This window comes from Choloepus didactylus, chromosome 27 (genome assembly GCF_015220235.1).
Source record: "Choloepus didactylus isolate mChoDid1 chromosome 27, mChoDid1.pri, whole genome shotgun sequence".
Lineage (NCBI taxonomy): Eukaryota > Metazoa > Chordata > Mammalia > Pilosa > Megalonychidae > Choloepus > Choloepus didactylus.
Window position 1 is genome coordinate 7,727,131 of NC_051333.1, and position 21,402 is coordinate 7,748,532.

At 56.1% G+C, this 21,402-nt stretch overlaps 2 protein-coding genes across 3 annotated transcripts; one reads left to right on the forward strand and one right to left on the reverse strand.

The window, feature by feature from the left end:
* The first annotated feature begins 157 nt into the window (after positions 1-157).
* Positions 158-14,431, forward strand: TEAD2 (TEA domain transcription factor 2). Of its 2 annotated transcripts, XM_037819268.1 has the most exons (13): positions 160-267; positions 1,876-2,113; positions 2,506-2,570; positions 3,055-3,117; positions 4,236-4,247; positions 4,505-4,612; positions 4,712-4,770; positions 6,711-6,775; positions 7,804-7,952; positions 10,195-10,368; positions 11,947-12,108; positions 12,804-12,956; positions 13,613-14,431. In XM_037819268.1, the coding sequence occupies exons 2-13, from the start codon at positions 1,882-1,884 to the stop codon at positions 13,724-13,726; spliced, it is 1,356 nt and encodes a 451-aa protein (XP_037675196.1). In that variant the 5' UTR covers positions 160-267; positions 1,876-1,881; the 3' UTR covers positions 13,727-14,431. The 2 variants fall into 2 exon arrangements, with proteins under 2 accessions (XP_037675197.1, XP_037675196.1); XM_037819269.1 differs by lacking the exon at positions 4,236-4,247 and having other exon boundaries at positions 158-267.
* CD37 (CD37 molecule) lies at positions 14,421-19,191 on the reverse strand. Its single transcript, XM_037819270.1, has 9 exons — positions 18,883-19,191; positions 18,595-18,669; positions 18,403-18,475; positions 17,473-17,597; positions 17,246-17,320; positions 16,756-16,860; positions 16,159-16,389; positions 15,765-15,848; positions 14,421-14,808 (listed from the first exon to the last, which is right to left on the reverse strand). Exons 1-9 carry the CDS (start codon positions 18,943-18,945, stop codon positions 14,731-14,733), a joined length of 909 nt encoding a protein of 302 aa, XP_037675198.1. The 5' UTR covers positions 18,946-19,191; the 3' UTR covers positions 14,421-14,730.
* Positions 19,192-21,402: the final 2,211 nt, after the last annotated feature.

Sequence of the window (21,402 nt, forward strand, 5' to 3'; positions counted from 1 at the left end):
GTCCAGCCCCCAGCTCCCTCCTCCCTCAGGCCCGGGAGTCCAGGCCCCGGCCCCCTCCTCTCCGAGGAATCGTTTCAGGATTAGACATCAGCTCTCCTCTCGCAAAGCAAAAATCCTTCCCAAAACTGGGACCGTCGGACTCTTCTTCCCGCTGTCCGGCCCGGGCCCGCCCCCCCTCCAGTCCCTCCCACTTTTCCCAAACAAAGCTCCGGGCAACTTTCTCCCAGGCAGCGCCCCGCCCGCGGCTCCCCAGCCCCAGGCCGGGAGGTAGGAAGGCGCCGGCGGGAGCCGGGAGTCCTGCTTTGGGGTGTGTGAGTCGGGGTGGGAAGTTAGGGCCTCGGAGCTGAGGTGTGAGTCTGTGGGACCGTCCCTGACTTGCTTGCCGCCCTCTCTCTGCCTGGAGGCCCAAGTTGGCGCTCGGGTCCCAGTCTAGGTGTCGTTTGAACTTTTGTCCGAGTTTTTTTTTGCGGGCGCCTGCGGATGGGTCTGAGTTTTGGGGGTGCGTGCGTGAGTCGGAGAGGGCTGGGGACTCCGGCGGGGGTTTGGGAGTGTGTGGGTGTCCGTTTGGTGTGAGGAGGACCCCGTGTGCGTTTCCGACACAATTGGTTTGCGCGTGGAATTTATGGGCGCCTCGTCCCCTTATGGAGAAAGGAGGACCTCGGGGTGGCAGAGGGGTCTACGGTGCTTTGTGGGTCTCCAGCCTCGTCTCTTTGGAGGTGTGGGGTCCAGGCAGGGAACTTTCTTACCCGGCGCCTCCATCCCTTTGTCTGGCCACATGGGGGGAGGGCTGGGTTGGGATTCCGGCCTCCGGGGGTCCCAAAGGCGCAGCGCCACTGGGTTTGGCCTGGGGTCTTTGTCTGCCGGGGCCCAGGCTCGCGGGTCCGAGGGAGGAAGCGGCCCGGGGCTTGGACTCCGGGGTCCTGGGAAAGCTATAGGGGACTTGGAGCCGCCAGGGCGGCGGGATCGGATTGTATTGGAAAAAGTTTTTCCCTGTTCCCGGCCTCCGGAAAATCACTGGGAACTAGAGTTGGATCTGAGCCCACGGCACGGGGGGGGGGGGTGGGAGGGGCGGGGCTGGGGTCCGGAGGGGAGGTGCCCTCTCCGGCCAGCCCCGCCCCCGGTTGGGGTTGTGGGAAGCTGGGGGAGGGGACGCCTGGGCCCTTTGTTCTGCTCTCCCGATGGCAGGGCGCCCCTGCCCGCCAGCCCGTGGTGCTGTGGGTTTTCCCTGGTCTTGGCCTGAGTTTCCGCCTTGCGTCTCTGTTCCACCCTCTGCCTGGAAATCTGTCCTTTCTCTCTGGGTGTTTGCCCTCCTCTCTTTGGGTCTCTGCCCACCCCCAGCCCCCACCCCCCCATCAGCTTGGTTCTTTGACCCCTGATTTCTCTGGGTCTCTGTCCCGCCTCTGAGTGTCCCCCCACCCCGGGTCTCTGTCCCCCACTCTGGGTCTCCATCTCCCTCTCTCCCGGTCTCCCCTCAGCCTTATTAGGACGCGCCCCCACCCCCATCCCTTTCTGCCAGCTGCTGCTCTAATCCTAGCACCTGTTCTCTGGGTGGGACCGCGAAGGTCTCACCCACACTTTCCTCCCCAGCAAGTATGCCCTGATTCCTGTCTTCTTTAAAACCAGTCAGCCTTACCCCAAAGTTAAGCCCTCCTGGGCCATGGGCATTACTCTGGGGTATTCAATAGTTTATCAGAATCCAGCTTCCCCTGGGAACTCAGTGAACATCTTCACCCTAAGCTTCCCCTTCTCTCTAGGCCCCGGGAGTCCCGGCCCCCAGCAACCCCCTCCCTCGGACCCAGGAGTCCCTGCCCCAGGCCTTCCCAGTCCTGTGGTCCCTCCAGGTGGGGAACTTTGGTGAACTCTGTGTCCCTCCAGGCCCAGATGGGGGAACCGCGGGCTGGGGCCCCCCTGGATGATGGCGGCGGCTGGACGGGCAGTGAGGAGGGCAGCGAGGAGGGCACCGGCGGCAGCGAGGGGGCTGGGGGAGACGGGGGCCCGGATGCAGAGGGAGTCTGGAGCCCAGACATCGAGCAGAGCTTCCAGGAGGCTCTGGCCATCTACCCGCCCTGTGGCCGGCGGAAGATCATCCTGTCCGATGAAGGCAAGATGTATGGTGAGCCCGCCCTCCCTTTCTCCCTGGTCCACTATTATTAATAATATTAATAACCAGCATTTTTGGAGCTGTAAGCTCTGTTCATGGAAAAAACTGAGGTTTAGTCGCAATGACTCTGAGGAAGGTTTAGCTTCACCATTCTCACAGATGAGGGAACTGAAGCCCAGAAAGATGAAATGATCTGACTACTGTCTCTGAGCTAGTGAGTGGTAGAGCTGGGATTTGAACCCAGACAGTCTTGCTGTGAAGCCCCTGCTGTTAACCCCTCTCCCAGTAGACCGAGGAGACCTGAATCTCAACTTGCTGCAGACCCTCTGGGGACCGTTGCTGTTCTCTTTCCCCTCGGGAAGTTCTGCTGAAGGTCTAACTCCCTTCTGTCTTTCACTCTTCAGGTCGGAATGAACTGATTGCCCGCTATATCAAGCTGAGAACAGGGAAGACCAGAACTCGCAAACAGGTCTGGGGTCTGACTTGAGGGTTTCTGTCTGGGCAGGAGTGGTCTTCTTAGGGCCACCCTGGAGAGGGTGGGTTCAGGTTCGAGGAGGATCTGGGCTCATGTGGTTTAGTCTGTGTTCTTGGCATGTCTGTTAATATGTGCTCAGTGTCTGTTAATATGTGCTCGGTGTCTGTTTTTGTGTAGCTTTTCCAGCAGTTTGATAGAACCGCAGAGAGAGTGAGATAGAGACCAGAGGAGCCCCGGAGGGGATGGGGAGGGAGAGGATGCTGGGCCTGGGGTGAGCAGTGGTGTCAGCGAGATCCTGGCAGAAGTAGCCCTTACGGGCACGTCTGGTCATCATGCCCTGATGTAGTTGTTATGCTCTGTGTGTTTGCCATCTTTTGTGTTCCAGCAGCTCTGTGGGGCACCTGGAGGGAGGGAAGGGGTGGGGGACCCAAGGGTGAGCGGCTGAGGTCTGAAACTGCTTCTCCCTGACCCCCTCCAGGTCTCTAGTCACATCCAGGTTTTGGCCCGAAGGAAATCGAGGGAAATTCAGTCCAAGCTCAAGGTAGGGATGAAGGCTATGACCTTGAGAGGGGAGCACAGATCTGGAGAGAATGGAATAGAGACCCAGAGAGGGGGGGACAGAGACCCAGAGAGAGCGGGGAACAGAGACCCAGAGAGAGGGGGACAGAGACCCAGGGAGAGGGGGACAGAGACCCAGAGAGAGAGGGGGATGGAGATCCAGAGAGAGGGGGACGGAGATCCAGAGAGAGGGGAACGGAGACCCAGAGAGAGGGGGGAACGGAGACCGAGAGAGAGGGAGTCATCAGTGTTCTATCAAGGGGGGTCAGATAGAGACCCAGAGGAGGGGTTCAGTGACCCTGGGTAGGGGGAGATCCAGAGACCAAGGGGGACAGAGACATAGTTTAGGGGTGTCAGGCCTCTTCCCTGGCTCCTCTGGGCACTGCTCCCCTCCCCCCATTTTGCTCTCCAAGGTTCTCCCACTTGGCACTGTGAGGACCCCTGATTTGTCTCCTTCCTCTGGTTTACCCTCCTTTCTCCTGGGCCCCTTAAGTCCTTCCTGCCCTCTCTCTGCCCAGATAGCTTCACTTCCTGTTGGCGATTTCCACATCTTTTTTCTTTTCTTCTCGATTTCCTGATTTCCTGCTCCCTGTTGGCTGAGCCCCCTCTAGATGTAAGGTGTTCTCTGCTCTTTTCTTTGGATTTGGGGACAGTTTATTTTTCTGGTCTTGGAAAATCTTCACTTTCTTTCTCTTCAGGTCTAAAACCTTCTCACTTCTGGTCTTTTCCGGACTTTGAGTGTCCTCACTTCTGTCCAGTCTGGACTAGGAAACATCCCCCTCCTGTTCCCTCGGGGCCTGATATACTCATTTCCTGTCGCCTGGGCCTCCGGAACCTTCACTTCCTGCCCTTTCTTGACCTAGAAACCCTCATTAATGTCTTTCTTTCTGGGCATGGAAACCCTTTTTTCCTCTAGGCCTCACCCTGCTACTTCCTGTGCCATATCCGTCCCTCTACCCTACTTCCTGCCCCCGCGTTGCTTGGTCGGGGGTGGTGGGGATGTGGGGGCAGGTTGGCCGAGGAGGTGGGAGAGCCCAGGCCTCACTTCCTAAGTCGTGTTTTCTTTCCTCCTTTGGCACCCACCCCCACCCCCACGGGCAGGCCCTGAATATGGTAAGTCCCCCTGCCTATCCTCCCGCCCACTCTGGCTGCTGTATTCTCTTACCCCAGACAGCCACCCCATCCCTGAAAGACCAGGAGGGACAGGGGGCTGGAGGTAGGGGTTTGGACTCTCCCCCGATCTTTGGCCTTGACCCCCTAACCCTGCCTCTCCCCAGGCTTGCCCCGCCCTGTCATTGTCCCACCCACCCTTGCCGAATCTACTGCAACCCCCCTCCGCCATTAACCTGGACCCCCAACTTCTCCCCCAGGACCAGGTTTCCAAGGACAAAGCTTTCCAGACAATGGCTACCATGTCCTCGGCCCAGCTCATCTCAGCACCTGCCCTACAGGCCAAACTGGGTCCCTCTGGCCCCCAGGTAGCCCTGGGTAGGGATGGCTGGGCTCGGGGTTGGGGGGTGGGTTCCAGTCACCAACAGGGGGATTGATCAACTCCCTTTTCTCTGCCTTCTTTTCAGGCCTCTGAGATTTTCCAGTTTTGGTCAGGGGGTTCTGGGTCCCCATGGAATGTTCCAGAGTGAGTACTTTCTGTCCTGGCTCAGCGCCTGCTCCCCAACTCATACTCCTAACCCGAGACCTTCCAGCCCCCAGCCCCCTTTTTGAATATAGATTCGGGCTTTGACTTCCAGCTCTGCCACTTACTAGACTTCAACCCTCAGCTCCATGTCAAAGTGCAGAGCCTGTTTCCTTGTGTCTAAAATGGGGATAGCGGTGGTACCTTCCTCACAGTGGGGCTGTGGGAATAAATGAGTCCCATGATTGTAAGAGGCTTCAGACAGTGCCTGGCACACACTAGGTCTCACCAAGGGGAAACTCATAACAGCTTTTATTGCTTAAAAAGTTCTGGGACCATGTGGAGGAGGCACAAGATTGGGGAGGCCAGACTGGAGGAGAGGACCAGGCCTGAGCTGGGAGTGAGAGGAGAGAGTGAGGCAGAGAGAGTCAGGGGACGGCTGGGTTGGGGCCAAAGGGAGTGTTGGAACAGCCAGAGACTCAGGGCCCAAAGAGGTGGTTCTTGGGCCAGAGAGTAGAAGAGGAGGGTTATTAGCTTCTCTGAGTCAAGAACTAAGGGTCCCAGAGGCCGGGGAGTGTCCTTTTCAGCTGTGAGAGCACCCTGAGGGTGGTGGGATGTGTTTCCGGCCTCATGAATAGAAAGAGGCCCAGAGGATCATGGGAAGGCGCTGTTCACCCTGAGAGGAGCCAAAGACAGGGCTGGGCCAGCGTTGGGCAATAGGGTGGAAGGGTGAAGTGATGGGCTGTGGGGTCCCCACTGCTGGATGGGGCACAGGAAAGTGTCAGAGCAAGTCCCCAGGGGGCTGAAGGAGCCACAGGTGGGCAGGGGAAGGGCTGAGCAGGGAAGAGGGCACGGTTCTCGGTTCTCATGGAGCTGGGAGTCAAACAGGTGACAGATGTTAGTTAGGTCATCAAGCACATGCATAAATACAAAAATGAAGCGTGTGTGAAGTGCTGGGAAGAACCGCAAGAGGTTCTGAGGTGGGGGAGAGCGTTCCAGGGGTTTCTCTGAGGAGATAACATGGAAGGCTTAGGACTTAGCCAGTGAAGAAGGGGTTGGGACTATTTTAGGCCGTGCTGAGGCCCTGAGGTAGGATCGTTTGGTGAGTTCCAGGAAACAAAACAAGTCCAGGGTTAAGCAGTTGGCCAGTCAATCAAACAAATATTTCTTGGGCCCCCCATTAAAGTGCCTGGGGTTGTGCTCCGACTGGGGACATAGCAGCAAACGAGAGAGACAATCCCTGCAGTTGTGGAGGAGACAGACAATAAACACGTAAACACACGCATAGGAATTAAATAAGAGTGGGAATAGATGTGGGAAATAAAGCCGGGAACTTGCTCTGTTTTGGACAGGGGTTGGGAAAGGCCTCTGGGTGAGTGTCGGCAGGCAGGGCATCTACTGGAATTCAGGTTTCAGAACCTGGGATGGCAGAGACTATCCACTGAGAGTCGCGGCTCCAAAGGTCGCTGGAGTTTGTGTCTTTCTGATCCTGGTCTCTCCATCCTTGACCTCTTTCCTGACAGCTGACCCCAAGTCCTATCTCTGGTTCTTTTCTTCCCACCCTCCCAAACTTTCTGGCTCCTTTCCCTCCACATCCGCCATCCTCTGTGTCCTCTCTCCACCTTCTGAGACCCCCTTTCTCTTTCCTTCCTGCCATTTTGTGAGAGGTACCAAAACGTCACAGTCAAGGGCATGGACTTGGTGGTTGGGACCGCCCCAAGTTCAAGTGCAGGGACCCCCATGCCCTGTTGTGTGGCCTTGGGCAGGTTACTTGAACCCTGTGTGCCTCTGTTTCCTTGCTGTAAAAACGAGGAGAGGAATAATCGTGCTGACCTCTTGAGCTGTGAGGTTTCATTGAGATCCTGCACGGATCCTCACTGGATGTTACCTGGGACGGTTAGCATCTTCTTACCTGACTCATCCCAGCTTCCTGTCTCCCCCAGCGTGAAGCCATTCTCACAGACGCCATTTTCCTTGTCGCTGACTCCCCCATCTACTGACCTCCCAGGTAAGAGCCTGCCCTCTGTCCTCTCTTGTCTTCCCCTTCTCTCTTCGACCCTAAATGCCTTTCCTTCAACCAGGGGACACATTCTCACTGAGGTCCAGCTCTAAGGCAGGTGGTGGGGGGATCAGTAGAAAGATGATTGACAGAATTTGCAATGTATAACAGCATGGCCTCCGCAGCCGGACATGCCAGTTTATGTTCTGCCACTTGCTATTCGTGGGAACTTGGACCTGGTGTGTTAGCTGGGATTCTTTCAGCCACAGGTGACAGAAACCCAAATCAAGCTAGCTGAAGCAGAAAAAGGAATTTATTGGTTCAGGGAACTGATATTCCTGGGGTGGCGGCTTCAGGCATGGCTGAACCCAGGGACTCAAATGGTAATATCAGGAATTTGTGTGATTCTGCTTTCCTCTGTGGGGGCTTCATTCCCAGGAAGGTGGCCTACCTGGCAGCAAAGATGGCTCCCGGCAGTCATGCCAATGAAAACTCAAATCAGTGAAAGAGGGCGTCCCTCGCTTCCTCAGGGTCCACAGATTCATCAATCAGGAATGCTTTTTGCTGCAAGTAACAGGATGCCCAAATCAATAGGGCCTTAAATAGTAAAGGCTTTCATCAGCCCTCAAAACAAAAAGTCTGGAGGTGGGCTGCCCCTTTGCCGGTTCAGCAGCTCAGCAGTATCAGGACTGGCATCTTTGTAGATCTCTTGGCCTCTGTCTTATTGTCACAAGATGGCTGCTGAGACTCCAGGCATCACATCCCAAGCAGGACTTGGCCAGGGTGAAAAGCTTTCTCCTCCCAAAGTTCTGTCTTTTTCATTCAGGAAGAAACTCCTTTCCAGAAGCCCCCCAGCAGTTCCCTAACATCTCATTGGCCAGAACTGTGGCACATGGCCACCTCTAGCTGCAGGGAGGCTGGGAAAGTGAGTATTTAGCTTTTTCAGCTCCTAAGTGGAGGCAGGCAAGAGAGAACAAGTGCCTGATATATTTAATAAGTGTTTGCTTTTTTAAAAAATTATTCTTTTTCCTCTCTAGGGTATGAACCCCCACAAGCCCTCTCGTCCCCGGCCCTGCCTCCACCTGCCCCGTCACCCCCAGCCTGGCAGGCTCGGGCCCTGGGCACTGCCCGGTTGCAGCTGGTGGAGTTCTCGGCCTTTGTGGAACCACCAGATGCAGTTGACTCTGTGAGTCAAATCTTGGGATGGTCACTGGGGATTCTGGAATGTAGATGGTGATAGGGAGGGAAGGCATAAAGCGGTGGTCCCAGAGAGTTGTTAAAATGCAGATTGCTGGGCTCCACAACAAACCCACTGAATCAGGAATTCTGGCATTCTGTCAAGCTCCCAAACAATGCTGCTGCTGCTGGCTGGGGACCACACTTGGAGAACAACTAGCATAAAGGAACTCGGAGGTCATGGGGTCACAGGTTGGGAAGGTCAGAGAAATTCCCCAGGACATTGTTTATTCATTCATCAAACATTTTCCCAGTGTCTACTGTGTGCCAGGCTTTGGAGTGGATACTGGGAACCTGGACAAAGCAGACCTTGTTTCTGGGCTCAAGCTTCTCCCAGGCTTAGGGTGGAAACACATGCTATATCAGTCATGATGGGCTGACTGCTAGAAAATATAACCCCCAGCTTTCAGAACACCACAGAAGTTTCTCTCTCACTGAGGCAATGTTTCAGTGTGGGTGTTCAGAGTCTGGTTACTTCATTTCCTAGTTTTCCCATTCTAGTTCTAGAATCTGCTGCTGGATTCTTTGCATCTGGCTGGCAGATGGAGGGCGAGAGAGAGTCAAGAATTGAACAGGAGGTTTTAAGGCTCTGGGCTTGCAGGTGGCTGCTGTCAGATGTGCTCACATCTCATTGGCCAGAACTCAGCCATGTGGTCACACCCACCTGCACGGAAGCCTGGGAAATGTAGTTCAGCCACTTGAAACAGAAACAGGATTTGGGAATACAGAGCAGTCTCTGCCACAGCCACATAAACCCCAGCCACTGTATAGGGTGATTCTCGTGAGTCAGACCAGATTGGTACTCTCCCATCTCACTTGCAGGAAAAGCTAAAGGCCTTTCAGTGGCCCACAAGGCTGGCACATTCCCTCTCTGACAACAGCCCCTCTTTCCCCTCACTGCCTCTGCTCCAGCCGCAACTGGCCTCCTCGCTGCTTCTCAAACATGCCAGCCCACTTGTCCTACTCCTGCTCCAGGGCCTTTGCATCTGCTGGTCCTGATGCCTGGAAGGCACTTTCCCCAGAGTTCCCCGAGCCCCTCCATTCATTCAGGTCTTTGTTCTAAACTCATCTTCTCAGATAAGCTTTCCTAAACCACCTCATGGAAAATAACAGTGGCTGTTGCTTTTGACCCCCTTACTATGTTTTGTTTTGTTTGTTTACTTATTTGTTTATTTATTTACATAGAAAACATCTACTCCCTGATATTTATATTTTCCATGGATTGGCTTATTTATTTTCTGTCTCTCCTAGTAGACTGTGAGCTCCACAAGCTTGGGGACTCTGTCTTATAGCCCTTGTTAGCTGTCTGTTGAATAAAAGTTTTCGTAATTGTACAGAGGTGTTATTCTGCCTGGGGAGTCAGTGAAATCAGTGTTGCGATGACAACATTTAAGTAGGGCTTTGAGGGTTATATGGGAGTTTGTCACATGCAGAACTGAATGTTCCATGCATATAGAGGGAAACAGCATGGAGTTTTCAGGGACACAAATATTTCAATATGGTGGGGGTTGGGGACAGGTCTGTGATCAAGGAAGACTTCCAGGAAGAAGCAGATTTGGATGAACTTGGGCCTGGAAAGATGGAGGGAAGATTAGTATTGGAGGATAGATGAGGAGGGCTTTGAGGTAACGGACAAGAAGGGGGACAGAGAGGGAGTCTTGGATGTGGGCTGCATGGATTTCCATCCATCCATCCATCCATCCATCAATCCATCCATCCATCTATCCTTCATCCTTCTATCCATCCATCCATCCTACCATCCCTCTATCCATCCATCCATCCATGCATTGGACATTCATGAGCACCTATTCTGAACAGGCTCAGTTCTTTGTTCTGGGGGTGCTGAGGAGCTATGGCAGCTCCCAGAGCTGTGTGTGGGATGAACTGGAGGCTGGAAGTCCAGGGAGGAGGCTGGGGCAAGGCTCCAGGCAGGAGAGGATGAGGCATGAGCCAGGCTGGCAGGATAGAAGGGATGGGACAGAGGGTTGGGGCAGGATGGACAGGGCTTGGGGACGGAAGGGCTATAGGAGTGAAGGGGCATAAGGGATGAAGACAGAGCCAGGGGGCTGAGGTGTGGAACAGCTGGCTGGCAGCTGTGGGGGATGGAGCTGGGGGTGGGGGCCGGGCTTGGGCAGCGAGGGCCAGGGTTCCAGCCCACCTCCCACTCCTCACCCCCGGCCGGTCCTCCTCAGTACCAGAGGCACCTGTTTGTACACATCAGCCAGCACTGTCCCAGTCCTGGAGCTCCCCCACTCGAGAGTGTGGACGTCCGGCAAATTTATGACAAATTCCCTGAGAAAAAGGGCGGTCTGCGGGAGCTGTATGATCGTGGACCCCCCCACGCCTTTTTCCTGGTCAAGTTCTGGGTGAGTTCCACTACCAAAAACCAGAGTGCTCATAAATCACTTCGTGTGCCAGGCTAAGGCTACTGGCTCCAAGAGAGATGGCTCAGAACCCATCAGGTCAGACTGGGCCTCGCCTGTCAGTGTTAGCCTCTTCTGCAACAAGGAACCCCAAAGGGGGGCTTGGGAGACCAGCTCAGGCATAAGGATAGGCTTTAGCCTCTCCAGATCCTATCAAACCCAGTTGGCTGGCGAATGATAAGGCCCTGGGGATGGGCTTGCAGTGTTTCAGACTTGAAAACCTGACCACACCAAACCTTGTGGTTAAGGAATGGCCAACCTCCCCTTAGCAAACAGGGTCATGGAGAGTTCTGGTCTCCATAGAGGGTTCTGAAGCTTTGCTGGGTCCTACGGGACCCTGCCGCGGGGGAACATTTGGCCTTGAGGAAGCGATTGAAGGGGCTGGGAGTGGCTTGGTGAAGTCAGGTATCTATTAAACGGTCATTTATTGAGCATCTACTATATATAGGCCCTGTACCAGGAGCTATGTACATAATTGTGAATAAGAGGTTTGGACCATTGTGGGTCTGCTTTAAGCTTATTTTGGTTTGGTGTCTAGAGCAATGATTGGCACTACCTGGGGCTCAGTAAATGTCAAGCGAATGTTTAGGGGGTGTCACCCAGTGCCGTGGAAGGATCTGGTCCTTGAGAAAGAAGCCTGGTGAAAGGTTGAACTTTCTTGACCTTGCTGGGTCCTTAGCTACCACTGTTATACAGGGTTCTGGCGTGTCAAATGGAGGCTCCAGGCAGCTCTAGGGATGTGCTGCTGAGGCCTTAGGCTTTGTTAAGGCTTAAGACAGGCCTCACCAGGCCCCAGGTCTGGAGAGTGAGCCCCCTAGGGAAGCCCAGCATCCGGAGTGGTTCAGGGGAGCGCTGGTAAGGCCGTGTTGCCAAGGTGACTTATATAGCATCAGGCCACTAAACCGTCTAGGAGAGTGACCTGGTAAAGTGTTAGCAACCAGTTAGGAAGGGGAAGCCGTGTGGCCCCCAAGGGGCTCAGGCTGCAGGTGTGAGGAAGGCTTAGGTTTCATTAGGCCCCATTTGGCCTAAATGGACTATGTGTCCACTTAGCCATCACCAGGATCATTTTTGGGTCGGGCCCCTGAGAATCGGCTGGGAGGGCCAAGGACAGTGGCTTCCTCAGGCCATGGGAGGCCCTGTTGCTAGGGAGAAGCCATCTGCTTCCCTTAGCAATACTAAGGGAATACTGCCTCCTTAGTAACCAGGCCCTTGGAAGGGGCTGAACTCTTGAGTTGGAGGTTTCAGGTGGAAGAAGTTGAATTCCAGGGCTCATGTGGTGGAAGGTTACTGGGGAGAAAGGGTCAGGACGCATGGGAGATCCAGATGTTTCCAGCACTGACGGAAGGGTGGGTTTTCTCCAGCAAATGGGCCATTGAGCAGTGGGAACTTAGAACACTGATGAACAGAGGTGGGTGGCTGCAGGGGCAATGGGAGAAACACAGGGCCGAGTTCCCACCTTATGAAAGTCCCCACCATTTATAAGGGACAGTTCTTCTGATTCCCCCATCTCCCCACCCCCAGGCGGACCTGAACTGGGGCCCGAGTGGCGAGGAGGCAGGGGCCGGTGGCAGCAGCAGTGGCTTCTACGGAGTGAGCAGCCAGTACGAGAGCCTGGAGCACATGACCCTCACCTGCTCCTCCAAGGTCTGCTCCTTTGGCAAGCAGGTGGTGGAGAAAGTGGAGGTAAGGCTGGCGGGGTGACGCTGCAAGGTGGGTGAGTGCCTGCCCCGTCACTGTCACTGTGGGGGTGCAGACTAAATAAATGAGGAGGCACGAAGAGTCAGGCATTTGGGGCTCTTCATGGTGGTGGGATCCCAGCCTCTTTGGAGGTTTAGTGCATGGGTTTGGAGCCAAGATAAGTTCATAAGTCAAACATTGGGGTCACTTTGAGGGCTCAAAGGTAATGTGTGGTACAGAAATTTAGGGGTCCTAGGATTCGAAAGGTTCTTATGGTTATGGAGGGGTTTGTAGGGCACTGAGGTTCAGAGGTCACACTGAGGGGATGCTGAGGACTTGGGTGTGGGGGGGCGGTCTCAAGTTTGGAGGTCACATAGAGTTTGGATTCTCTTGGAGGGGGTCTCTGAGGTTCATTGGCTTTGGAGGGCCTGAGGGTTTGAGGTCAGAGGAGTTGAGAAATCAGAGGAAGAGGGTCATTGAGGGCTTGGAGCATGGTTTTGAGGTGCTGGAGGGGTTCTCGATTTGTAGGTTCAGAGATCCTAAGTTGGACACCTGAGGGTTCAAGGCCACTCTGATCATTGTGGCTGGGTGATGGAGGGAGAATGGCAGTGGGGAGTGGGTGCATCCAAGGGGCACGGAGTGGGGCTTGGTTCCTGGGGTGACCCCTGTGTCTCTCAGCCACTCCCCGCTCCCTGGTTCAGACGGAGCGTGCCCAACTGGAGGATGGGAGGTTCGTGTACCGCCTGCTGCGCTCACCCATGTGTGAGTACCTGGTGAATTTCTTGCACAAGCTGCGGCAGCTGCCCGAGCGATACATGATGAACAGCGTCCTTGAGAACTTCACCATCCTCCAGGTGATGCGTTGGGGCCAGGCCGGGTGGGGCCTTTGGGTCCTGACGTGGAGGGGTGCCCACAATAGACCTTAGCCTAGGAGATCCTTTCACCTGGGGAACCGATGGATGAGGATCCTCAGCCCAGGGGACCCCTTCACCTGGGGAAGTGACATAGTGGACACCCACTGTGGAAGCTCATCAGTTTCACCCAGAGAACCGACGTGATAGGGACCTCACGGCCCTCTCACTTAAGGGGACCCCCTTCATTGGGGGAACTGCCATGGAGGATGTCCCACAGCAGATCCTCAGCTGAGATCCTTCAGAGGGAACCTAATCTGGTGGGTACCCCCTTAGATCAGGGAATATGATGTGGTGGATTCCACCCTTTAGCTGAGACAGGGAACCCTTTCTTGGGGAACCTGAAGTGATGGGTATTTCCTTTACCTGTGATATGGAGAGGACCTCTTTTACCTGGTGAGTGTGATGTGGTGGGGACCGCCTTGACCCTGCAACCCTCATGGCAGACCCCCCAGGGAACCTTGCATGGTGTGCGTCCTCTTTCCCTGGGGAACTGGATATGGTGGGGACCCATTTCCTGGGAGGTGGTGAAGAGGCCTCCTGGATCCCTGCCCTCCCTCCCTTCGGTGCATTAGCTCCTTCTCCTGGCCTTCCTGCAGGTGGTGACAAACAGAGACACCCAGGAGCTGCTGCTGTGCACTGCCTATGTCTTCGAGGTTTCCACCAGTGAGCGCGGGGCCCAGCACCACATTTACCGCCTGGTCAGGGACTGAAGGGGTCCCCCAAACTGGCTGGCCCCTGGAACATCCTCTCTCTCAGCAAGGGCTCTCCAACTCTCCCTCACTGGGGAAGGGAGCGGGCCTTGGGTCTTAGTGACTGGGGAAACCCTCTAAGTTAGAGGGGACCCCAAACCTGGGAGGTGAGCTGAATGGGCTGGGAGGAAAGGATAGACCCTAACAGTGGGATCCCACTGGGGGTGGTGGTGGTGGGGGTGTTTGTGTCTGTGTCTGGAAGGACAGATCACTCCAGAGCATCAGGGACTGGGGACAGGAGTGAGAGACACCCCAGGTACACTGCCGGCTTCATAGTGTCTAACAGGGCCCCCCCACCCTGTTCTGGATGGTTTGGAGGGTTCTAATGACACATTGGTTTGTCCCCCTCCCTGTTTCCTGTTTTCCTCTGCGCCCCCCTCCCCCATCACTCTGACTCCCATACTGCAAAGCAAAGGTTAACTCTTTGTGCAGGAGCAGAGCCAGGTGAGCCCTGGGAGTATTAATTTTTTGTTAATATAACAAGAGATATTTATAAATGGGTGTTAGGGTCCTGACTTTATCTCAGTTAGGCAAGGAGCGGGGTGAGGCTTTTTTATTTATCCCCCTCCTTCTAAGTGAGCCAAGGCCTAGGCTGTGTTGCCTGTCCCCCTCCAACCCCACGCGTTGGTTTGTGTTTCCACAGAGGATAAAACTATTTTACCAAAACTCAGGGAATTTATTTGGGGTTTGGGCATAAAATAGTCTTGAGGGAGGTGGTAGGCCAACAGAGGAGGCAAGGAAATGAGTTATCTTTGGGGACAGGAAACTGGTGGCCGGAAGCCCCGCGTCCCTAGGGAGAGGCGCTGCAGGGGGCAGGCCAACACCTGGGTTCCTGGGGGAACGTGGAGGCGGAGGGCTCAAGGCCCCGGAGGGCGAACCGGGGATTTCAACAAATATTTACAGGCCGCAGGCGAGTGCCCAGGGGCCCCGAAAAGGTTCGGGCGGAGCTTGGGGGCGGGCGGGGCCTAGCGGTACCGAGAGAGCTGGTCGTAGACGTGATCCAGGTTCCGGCACTGGAAGATGGAGAGCGCCATGACGCCGAGCTACAGAGAAAGGAGACGTGGTCAGAGAAGGCGAAAGAGGGCGGGATCAGGGAAAGGGGCGGGGTCTGTGCCAGAAAGGAGGGCGGGGCCGGAGGTAAAAGCGGGCGGGGCTACAGGTGTTTGAGGGCGAGAAGTGGAGCCAATGGAGAATGTGGTGGGGTTAGGGGTCAGAGGGCAGGCGGATGAGGTCAGGAGCTAGACATCGAAGCTGGGGTGGGGTGGCAGGGTCGGGGTGCAGTCTGGGAAACAGCAAGGTCCAGAGCAAGCGCAAGGCCGCAGCTGCAAAAAGCCCTTTATTCAGGAGGCTCATCTGTCTCCCCCTCCGCCTCGGTCTCTAATTCCACGTCGGCCTCCACCTCCGCGCTCCCCGCCTCGGGCTCCTCCTCCTCTTGATCCCACAGCCGCCAGGGCCCCAGGGCCATGGGCAACTTGCCCTGCGGGGCCTTGTCGCCCCAGTTGGGGCAGGCATCCGCCATGCCCCAGCCACCCCATAGGCTGCTGGTACGCCCGCTGTTGCTCAGCACGCCGCCACCACGCCCGCCGCTGCATTCGGCGCTCTGGCCCCGCCCGGGGCTCGAGCTACGGGCGCCCGGCGCCGGCGCCTCGGGTTCCCGGAGGAGCACGCTGTGCGGCACGATCAAGCTCAGCAACACCACACTCATCTGCGGGGATAATGCAGCCAATAGCAGGAGGCTAGTACGCTGAGAGGGGCCAATGGGAGCCTAGGGAGAATCAGAGGGCCCGCCTGCCCTCTAAGTGCAGCCAATCAGAGCTCACAGAGGCTAGGTCTCCCGCCCCTCCTGCGTCCGAAGTGGACAGCTGGGGGCGGGCAGGATAGGCCGACGTTGCTCTACGCATGCGTCGTTCCCAGAGGCGGGAGGCCCCTCATTCGCGGTTCTGGACGAGGCCGTCTAAGGATTATCGGGCCAATCGCGATGGGAGTGGGGCCAGATCACCTCGAGTAGACCGACGCCCAGACAAATGCCCACTATGGAGATGAGGTTGTTATGCAGCCACTTCTGGAGGCTCCGCGCACAGCCCTGGGGGTGTGGGAACAGGTTAAAGATAGGGCCCTTTCTGGGGTCCCCTCAAGCTGTCCTGCACCCCTAACCACTGGCGTTCTATAGGGTCAGTGCTGCGCCACTGCCTCCCCTCTTGCCCAGCAGTTCCAGGTCATGGCCTTTCAGCTGGGCTTTTCCCTAGGCCCCGCCCTTCCAGCAGACCCCACCCTTAACCTCGCAGACCCCCACCCTCCCTGTAGGCTCCGCCTGCCGGCCGGGGCCTCGCCTCCCCGGACTCCACCCCTCGCCTGCCAGGACTGAGCGGCGGGTGCCCCAGACCCCTCTCCACCTCGTGATAGATGTGCGGGTTCACGGGGACCACGCAGAGGTCGGTGGTGTGTCTGGGCCGCGCCAGCGGGAGCCGACTGCGCTGGGGGAAGATTTTATCGAAGATCGCGGAGTCGTTGGTCGACGACGAGTTGAAGCAGGAGCAGGGCACGTGGTGCGCCTCCGACTCGTTGCTTTTCAGGCTTTGGATCTGGAACCAGTCCTGCGGAGAGTTCCAGCCGCAGCAGCGCAGCTGGGAGAGGGGCGCGAGTCAGGGGGACCGGAGCTGGAGGGGTGCAAGACCGCGCTGAGGATCAAGGACCTGGGGGGTGGGTGGGACGTCATATCGGGGACCCAGAGGCTGATGGTGGGTGCGGGGACAGTGGGGTGGGGTCACGACGGAGCTAGGGCCAGGGAGAGACACGAGTCCCAAGAGTTAGGCTGTGGACCAGAGGTTGGGTGGGTGGGAATGTGGGGCCTCGTGAGTGTCCAGGGACTGGGGCCTCGTCGGGGGCGGGGTCTGAGGAAAAGGCCGGCCTGACAGGGCCAGGACCTGGAACCCTGACGTCTGGGGGGGGCGGGGCCCACCTTGCGGGCGCGGTGGGGGGGGGTCACGCACCTGGAACTGCACGTAGTCCCAGCTCTCCTCGGCCGCCGTCTCCTCCGGGTTGGTGCGGTAGTTTCGGATGGTCTCCAGCACCATGTCCTGCACCTTCCGCTCCAGCTGTGAGGTCGCGAGTGAGGCCGGCGCCCCTCATCCCCGCTCACCCTCTGCCGCAAGGGGTCCCTCACCGCAGGGCTGGCTGCGTCTCGCTATTCCCTCAAATCTCTGCCTGTCGCTGCTATCTTCTGATTCTCCGCGTTTTTTTTTTTTTTCCCTGCTTGTTTTCCCTCTGATCTCTGCGTGTCTGTCTCCAATGGCTTTTTCTAACTCTTGTCCCTAGCTCTCTCTCTGTCTCTGTCAGTATGTCTCTGTATATTCGTCTGCCCGCCTGTTTCCGTCTTCCTCCATCTCGGTGATTTCGCGTTGTCTCTGCCAGCTCCCGCCCACCTTTGTCCCCGTCGCTGTCGCCCCCTCCCGCCCCCACCGGCGGCGGGACCGAGCTCACCAGGATCCTCTGAGTGGAGATGAGGATTCCCAGTGTGATCTGCGTGGCAAACAGGAGCAGCAGCAACCCAAAATACTGTGGGGCAGAGAGGAGAGGCCGGGGTGCAGGGGCAGCTGGGGCCCTATCTGGAGACACTGGGGGGGAAGGCATCAGAGGTGGGCGTGGTCCTAGGGATGGCGAGGCCAGCGGGGTGGGGATGGTGGAGGGCACGGCGGAGGGGCACTCACCAGGCCCAGGAGGCAGCGGAGCTCCTTGAGGGCCCCCACACAGCCCAGGAGGGCGAGGCCCATGGTGAGGATCCCTGAGATGGCCAGTGCCTTGGATAAGATCTGCAGGGGCCCAAAGGACAGGCCTGGGGGAGGTAAAAGGCAGTGAGGGTGGTCCCGGTGGGCCCAGCTCCCCAGCCACCCCCCCACCCCCACCACCCACACAGCCACTGAGGAGAGCAGCATCCTGGAGGCCTCTTTCTGGGTTCCTGGCCCCTCCATCCTCCCCTCTCTTACCTCTCCTGGGTCTCTGTCTCCATCCCCCTTTCTCTTGGTCTCTTTCACTTTGAGTCTCTCCCACCCTCATTCCCTCTTTCCTCCTTCCAGCAACTCCCCACTCCTCACCCCAGCACTTTCCACCCCATCCCTTGTTCTGTGACATTTGATCAGTCACTTCAACCCCCCTCCCCCCAGGCCTAGGGGATAATGGCCTCTTTCCACAGGGTCAATGCTTAATAAATATGAGTTATCAGAACTTTGACTGTTACTCCATTATTTCCCTACTATTATGATTAGCATTATTTTTGCTCTTCTACTTCCTTGCTGTGTGACACCTGGCAAGTGACTTCCCTTCTCTGAACCTCAAGAGAGGAGAAGGTTGGTGGGAGGATCTGATGAGCACCCATGCAAGGAGGTGCCAAGAAATGGCTGCTGATTTTATTATTGTTACTGCCATGCACAAGCCCGTGTGCCAGAGAAGATGCTAAGGCTCAGAGAGGGGCGGCAGCAGCCATTCGTGGAGTGGGGCCTGGGGCCTGCCTAGGGACAGGGGCACCATGGGCCTCCCACGGATGACGGAGACCCCAGGAGTTTGCTTGGTGGGGGGGGAGGGGAGGCCGGGTCCACGCTTGCTTCGTGAAGGCCCTCCCCGACTGCCCCAGCCGCCCTCACCCACAAAGGACACGAAGCTGGTCTTGTCAATGAGAATCCAGATGCCGAAGCAGAAAATCAGGCTGCCTAGGACCTGGGGGAAGGGGAAGGGAAGATGGCGGGTTGGCAAAGTGGGGGATGGGATGGGGGTCTGGGGTCTGGGGTCTGTGGCAGGGGCTGGGGCCCGGGCTGGGTGGCCATGAGGCAACTCACGAAGAAGAAAAGGTTGAAAACGAAGAGGAAGTATTTGATGAGGCTGAGGCAGCTGTCCTGGACCGACATCTTCGCCTAGAGGGGTGGGTGAGAGACCAAGACAAGGGACGAGGTAGAAGAGGTGTTGGCAGTGGAGGAGTCAGGCAGAAATGCAGAGAGAAAGTAAGAACACAGAGAAAGAGGAAGTTCCCGTGTTGGGGCCCCACCCCTGCCCTCTCTACACCAGGCGGCGTTCTTCTCTGTTGTCACCAGCCCCACTGCAACACACACACACAAACACACCAGTACCTGGGGGGCCTTGGAATTTGTGGTCACCAAGGACACGCGGGGCAGTTCTTCCCAGGTCTCCATGGCTCAGGCTGGAGACAGAAAGGGACTCCTGGTCTACCTGCACCCACCTGGTCTGGGTACCCGGCTCTTAGGGCTGGCCTGGGCAGCAGCCGACCTCACAGACACTCTGACCTCACGGCCCGCTGAGCTCTGCCATCCCTGCTTCCAGCCCTGTCCCACTTGCCCTCACCCAACTCTGGGTTTCTTGTTCTTTCTCCTGATCTCTGTCCTCCCCACCCCCGGGTCTCTGCCCTCCTCTCTCTCTAGGTCACTGTCCCTCCCTCTGTCTGGGTCTCTGTTCCTCTCTTTCTGCATCTTTGTCCTTTCTCTGGCCGTCTGCTCCCCCACCACGCCCCCGCCTGCCCTTCTCTCGGAGTCTGCAGTCTGCACTCTGTTCTTGACTACAAGGGTATAGCAAGGTGCTCCCACGTGCTGGGGCTGGGGCTGAGCATCTGGGGGAAGTGAAAGTGCTCAGGCCCTGGGGATTGGGGGTGGGGTGGGGTGGGGGCTGGGCGGAGACAGCACAGCCTGCAGAGGCCCAGCCTCCAGCAGCACTTCCGGCCTCGGCCTCAGAGGGCCTCAGAGGGCCTCAGAGGAGCCAGGAATGAGCCAGGGGCCCTGACAGATTAGCTTTTGCGGAGCCAGACTGTCTTCACGTCAGACCTGCACCTAGCTGCCTCTGAAATATCCCCAGATGCTCCACAGGCTTCCCAATTGCTCCTAGAGATCCAATTTCGGGGGTGGTCCCACCATCCAGTCATCCCAGGGTCCCCTGGGAAACCAACTTGTCTCAGAGACCCAGCCCCCCTCTCTCTTCTAAGAGATGTCACCCACTGTCTTCTACATCTGATTCCTGAGCCTCCAACCTTGGGCAGCCAGCTGTCCCCTGGACATCCCCTGGGACCCTCACCCTCATCACATCCCACTTTTCCAAAGTAGTTGTACCAGTTTACACTCCACCTGCAGTGATTTTTCTTAGAAGCAATGGTAGACAACTCTTCCCTCAGCCTTCACTACTAACATCTTCACATCTTTATTAGATTTGTGATATGGCTGTAATCAAAGTTAAGGATATATAAATATACACACATTTCCTACATAAACACATACATACATATATATATATGTATGCACACACATATATGGGCAAAATGTTAACCAAACAACCTTTGCATGGTTTAATCTCTAGAAAAAGACTCCTTTCTGTGGTCTCTAAGATCCTGCATAATCTGTTTTCTGTGACAGTTGCAACCTGATTCTTCAGCAAATGCCCCTCTGCTCTCTTCCCTGAAACCACACAGGCCTTCTTTCCTGCCTCAGGGCTTCTGCCCTTGCTGTGTTCCTACCACCCATAATACTCTTCATTTGGTTAACTCTTGTCCTTAGATCTCAGCTCCAACATCACTTTTTCGGAGACCCACTCTGAAGCCAGGTCAGATTCTCCTGGCATATGTCTTCACCAGCAACTCTCTCCATGCACCTGCCACTGTCACTGACTAATATGCATGTCATTTGCTGTGTCAGATTGTGTTTTCCGAAGATGGTGGCAACACTCTTTCCTATTCCACGTGGTCATCTACAATATGATGTTGCTACATTCCCACTGAGAGATGGGTCTAGGTCTCTTCTGATTCTTGATGGGAGCTTGTGACAGCTTCATCCAACAGAAGAGAGCAGAAGAGATGCCAGGTGCTATCTGGGGTTAGGTCATGGAAGGCAATTTAGTTTCCACCTCAATCGGTGAAACACTTGTTTTTGGAGTTGTGACCTGCCTTCGGAGTTGGAAGTCCAACTCCCCTGCGGCCACCATGTTGTGAGGCAGCCAAGCCACACAGGGAGGCCACACATAGGCACTCCACTCCCCAGTCCTAGTCTTCAAGTTATTCCAGCCCCCGTGCCAGAGATGTCACTGAAATCATCTTGGACCCTCCAGATCAGCTCTTTGGCCACCTGGGTAACCAACGAGTTACCTCAGTTGGCACTATGAAGGGCAAAAGAATCATCCGGCCAAGCCTTACTTGAATTCCTGATTCACTGCATCCAGGAGCTTAATACAAATGTTGTTTTAAGCCACTAAGTTTAGGAATAGTTTGTAATGCAACAAAGGTAACAAACTGCTGCCAAACTGCAGGCTCCTTGAGGGCAGGGACCATGTCTAGTCTGTTCAGAACTCTATCCCCAGTGTGAATACAGTGGCTGACACATAGTAGATGCTCCATAAAAATAATGAATGAAGAAAGGAAGGGAGGAAGGCATGCTGGACTTTAGTGATGACTCTCCTAAGAATCTGACTTTGCAAACCAAAACCTGAAAACTGGCAGCTAAAGACAGTTAGTGCAGGACATGAACACTGGGATGGTAGCCTCCTTTGATCCCTGTGATGGGGGTTCCTGAGACAACCTCCAGGTTCAATTGCTGAGGAGGATGCACAGAACACAGCATATAGTCGTACTTATGGCTATGATTTGTTACAGTGAA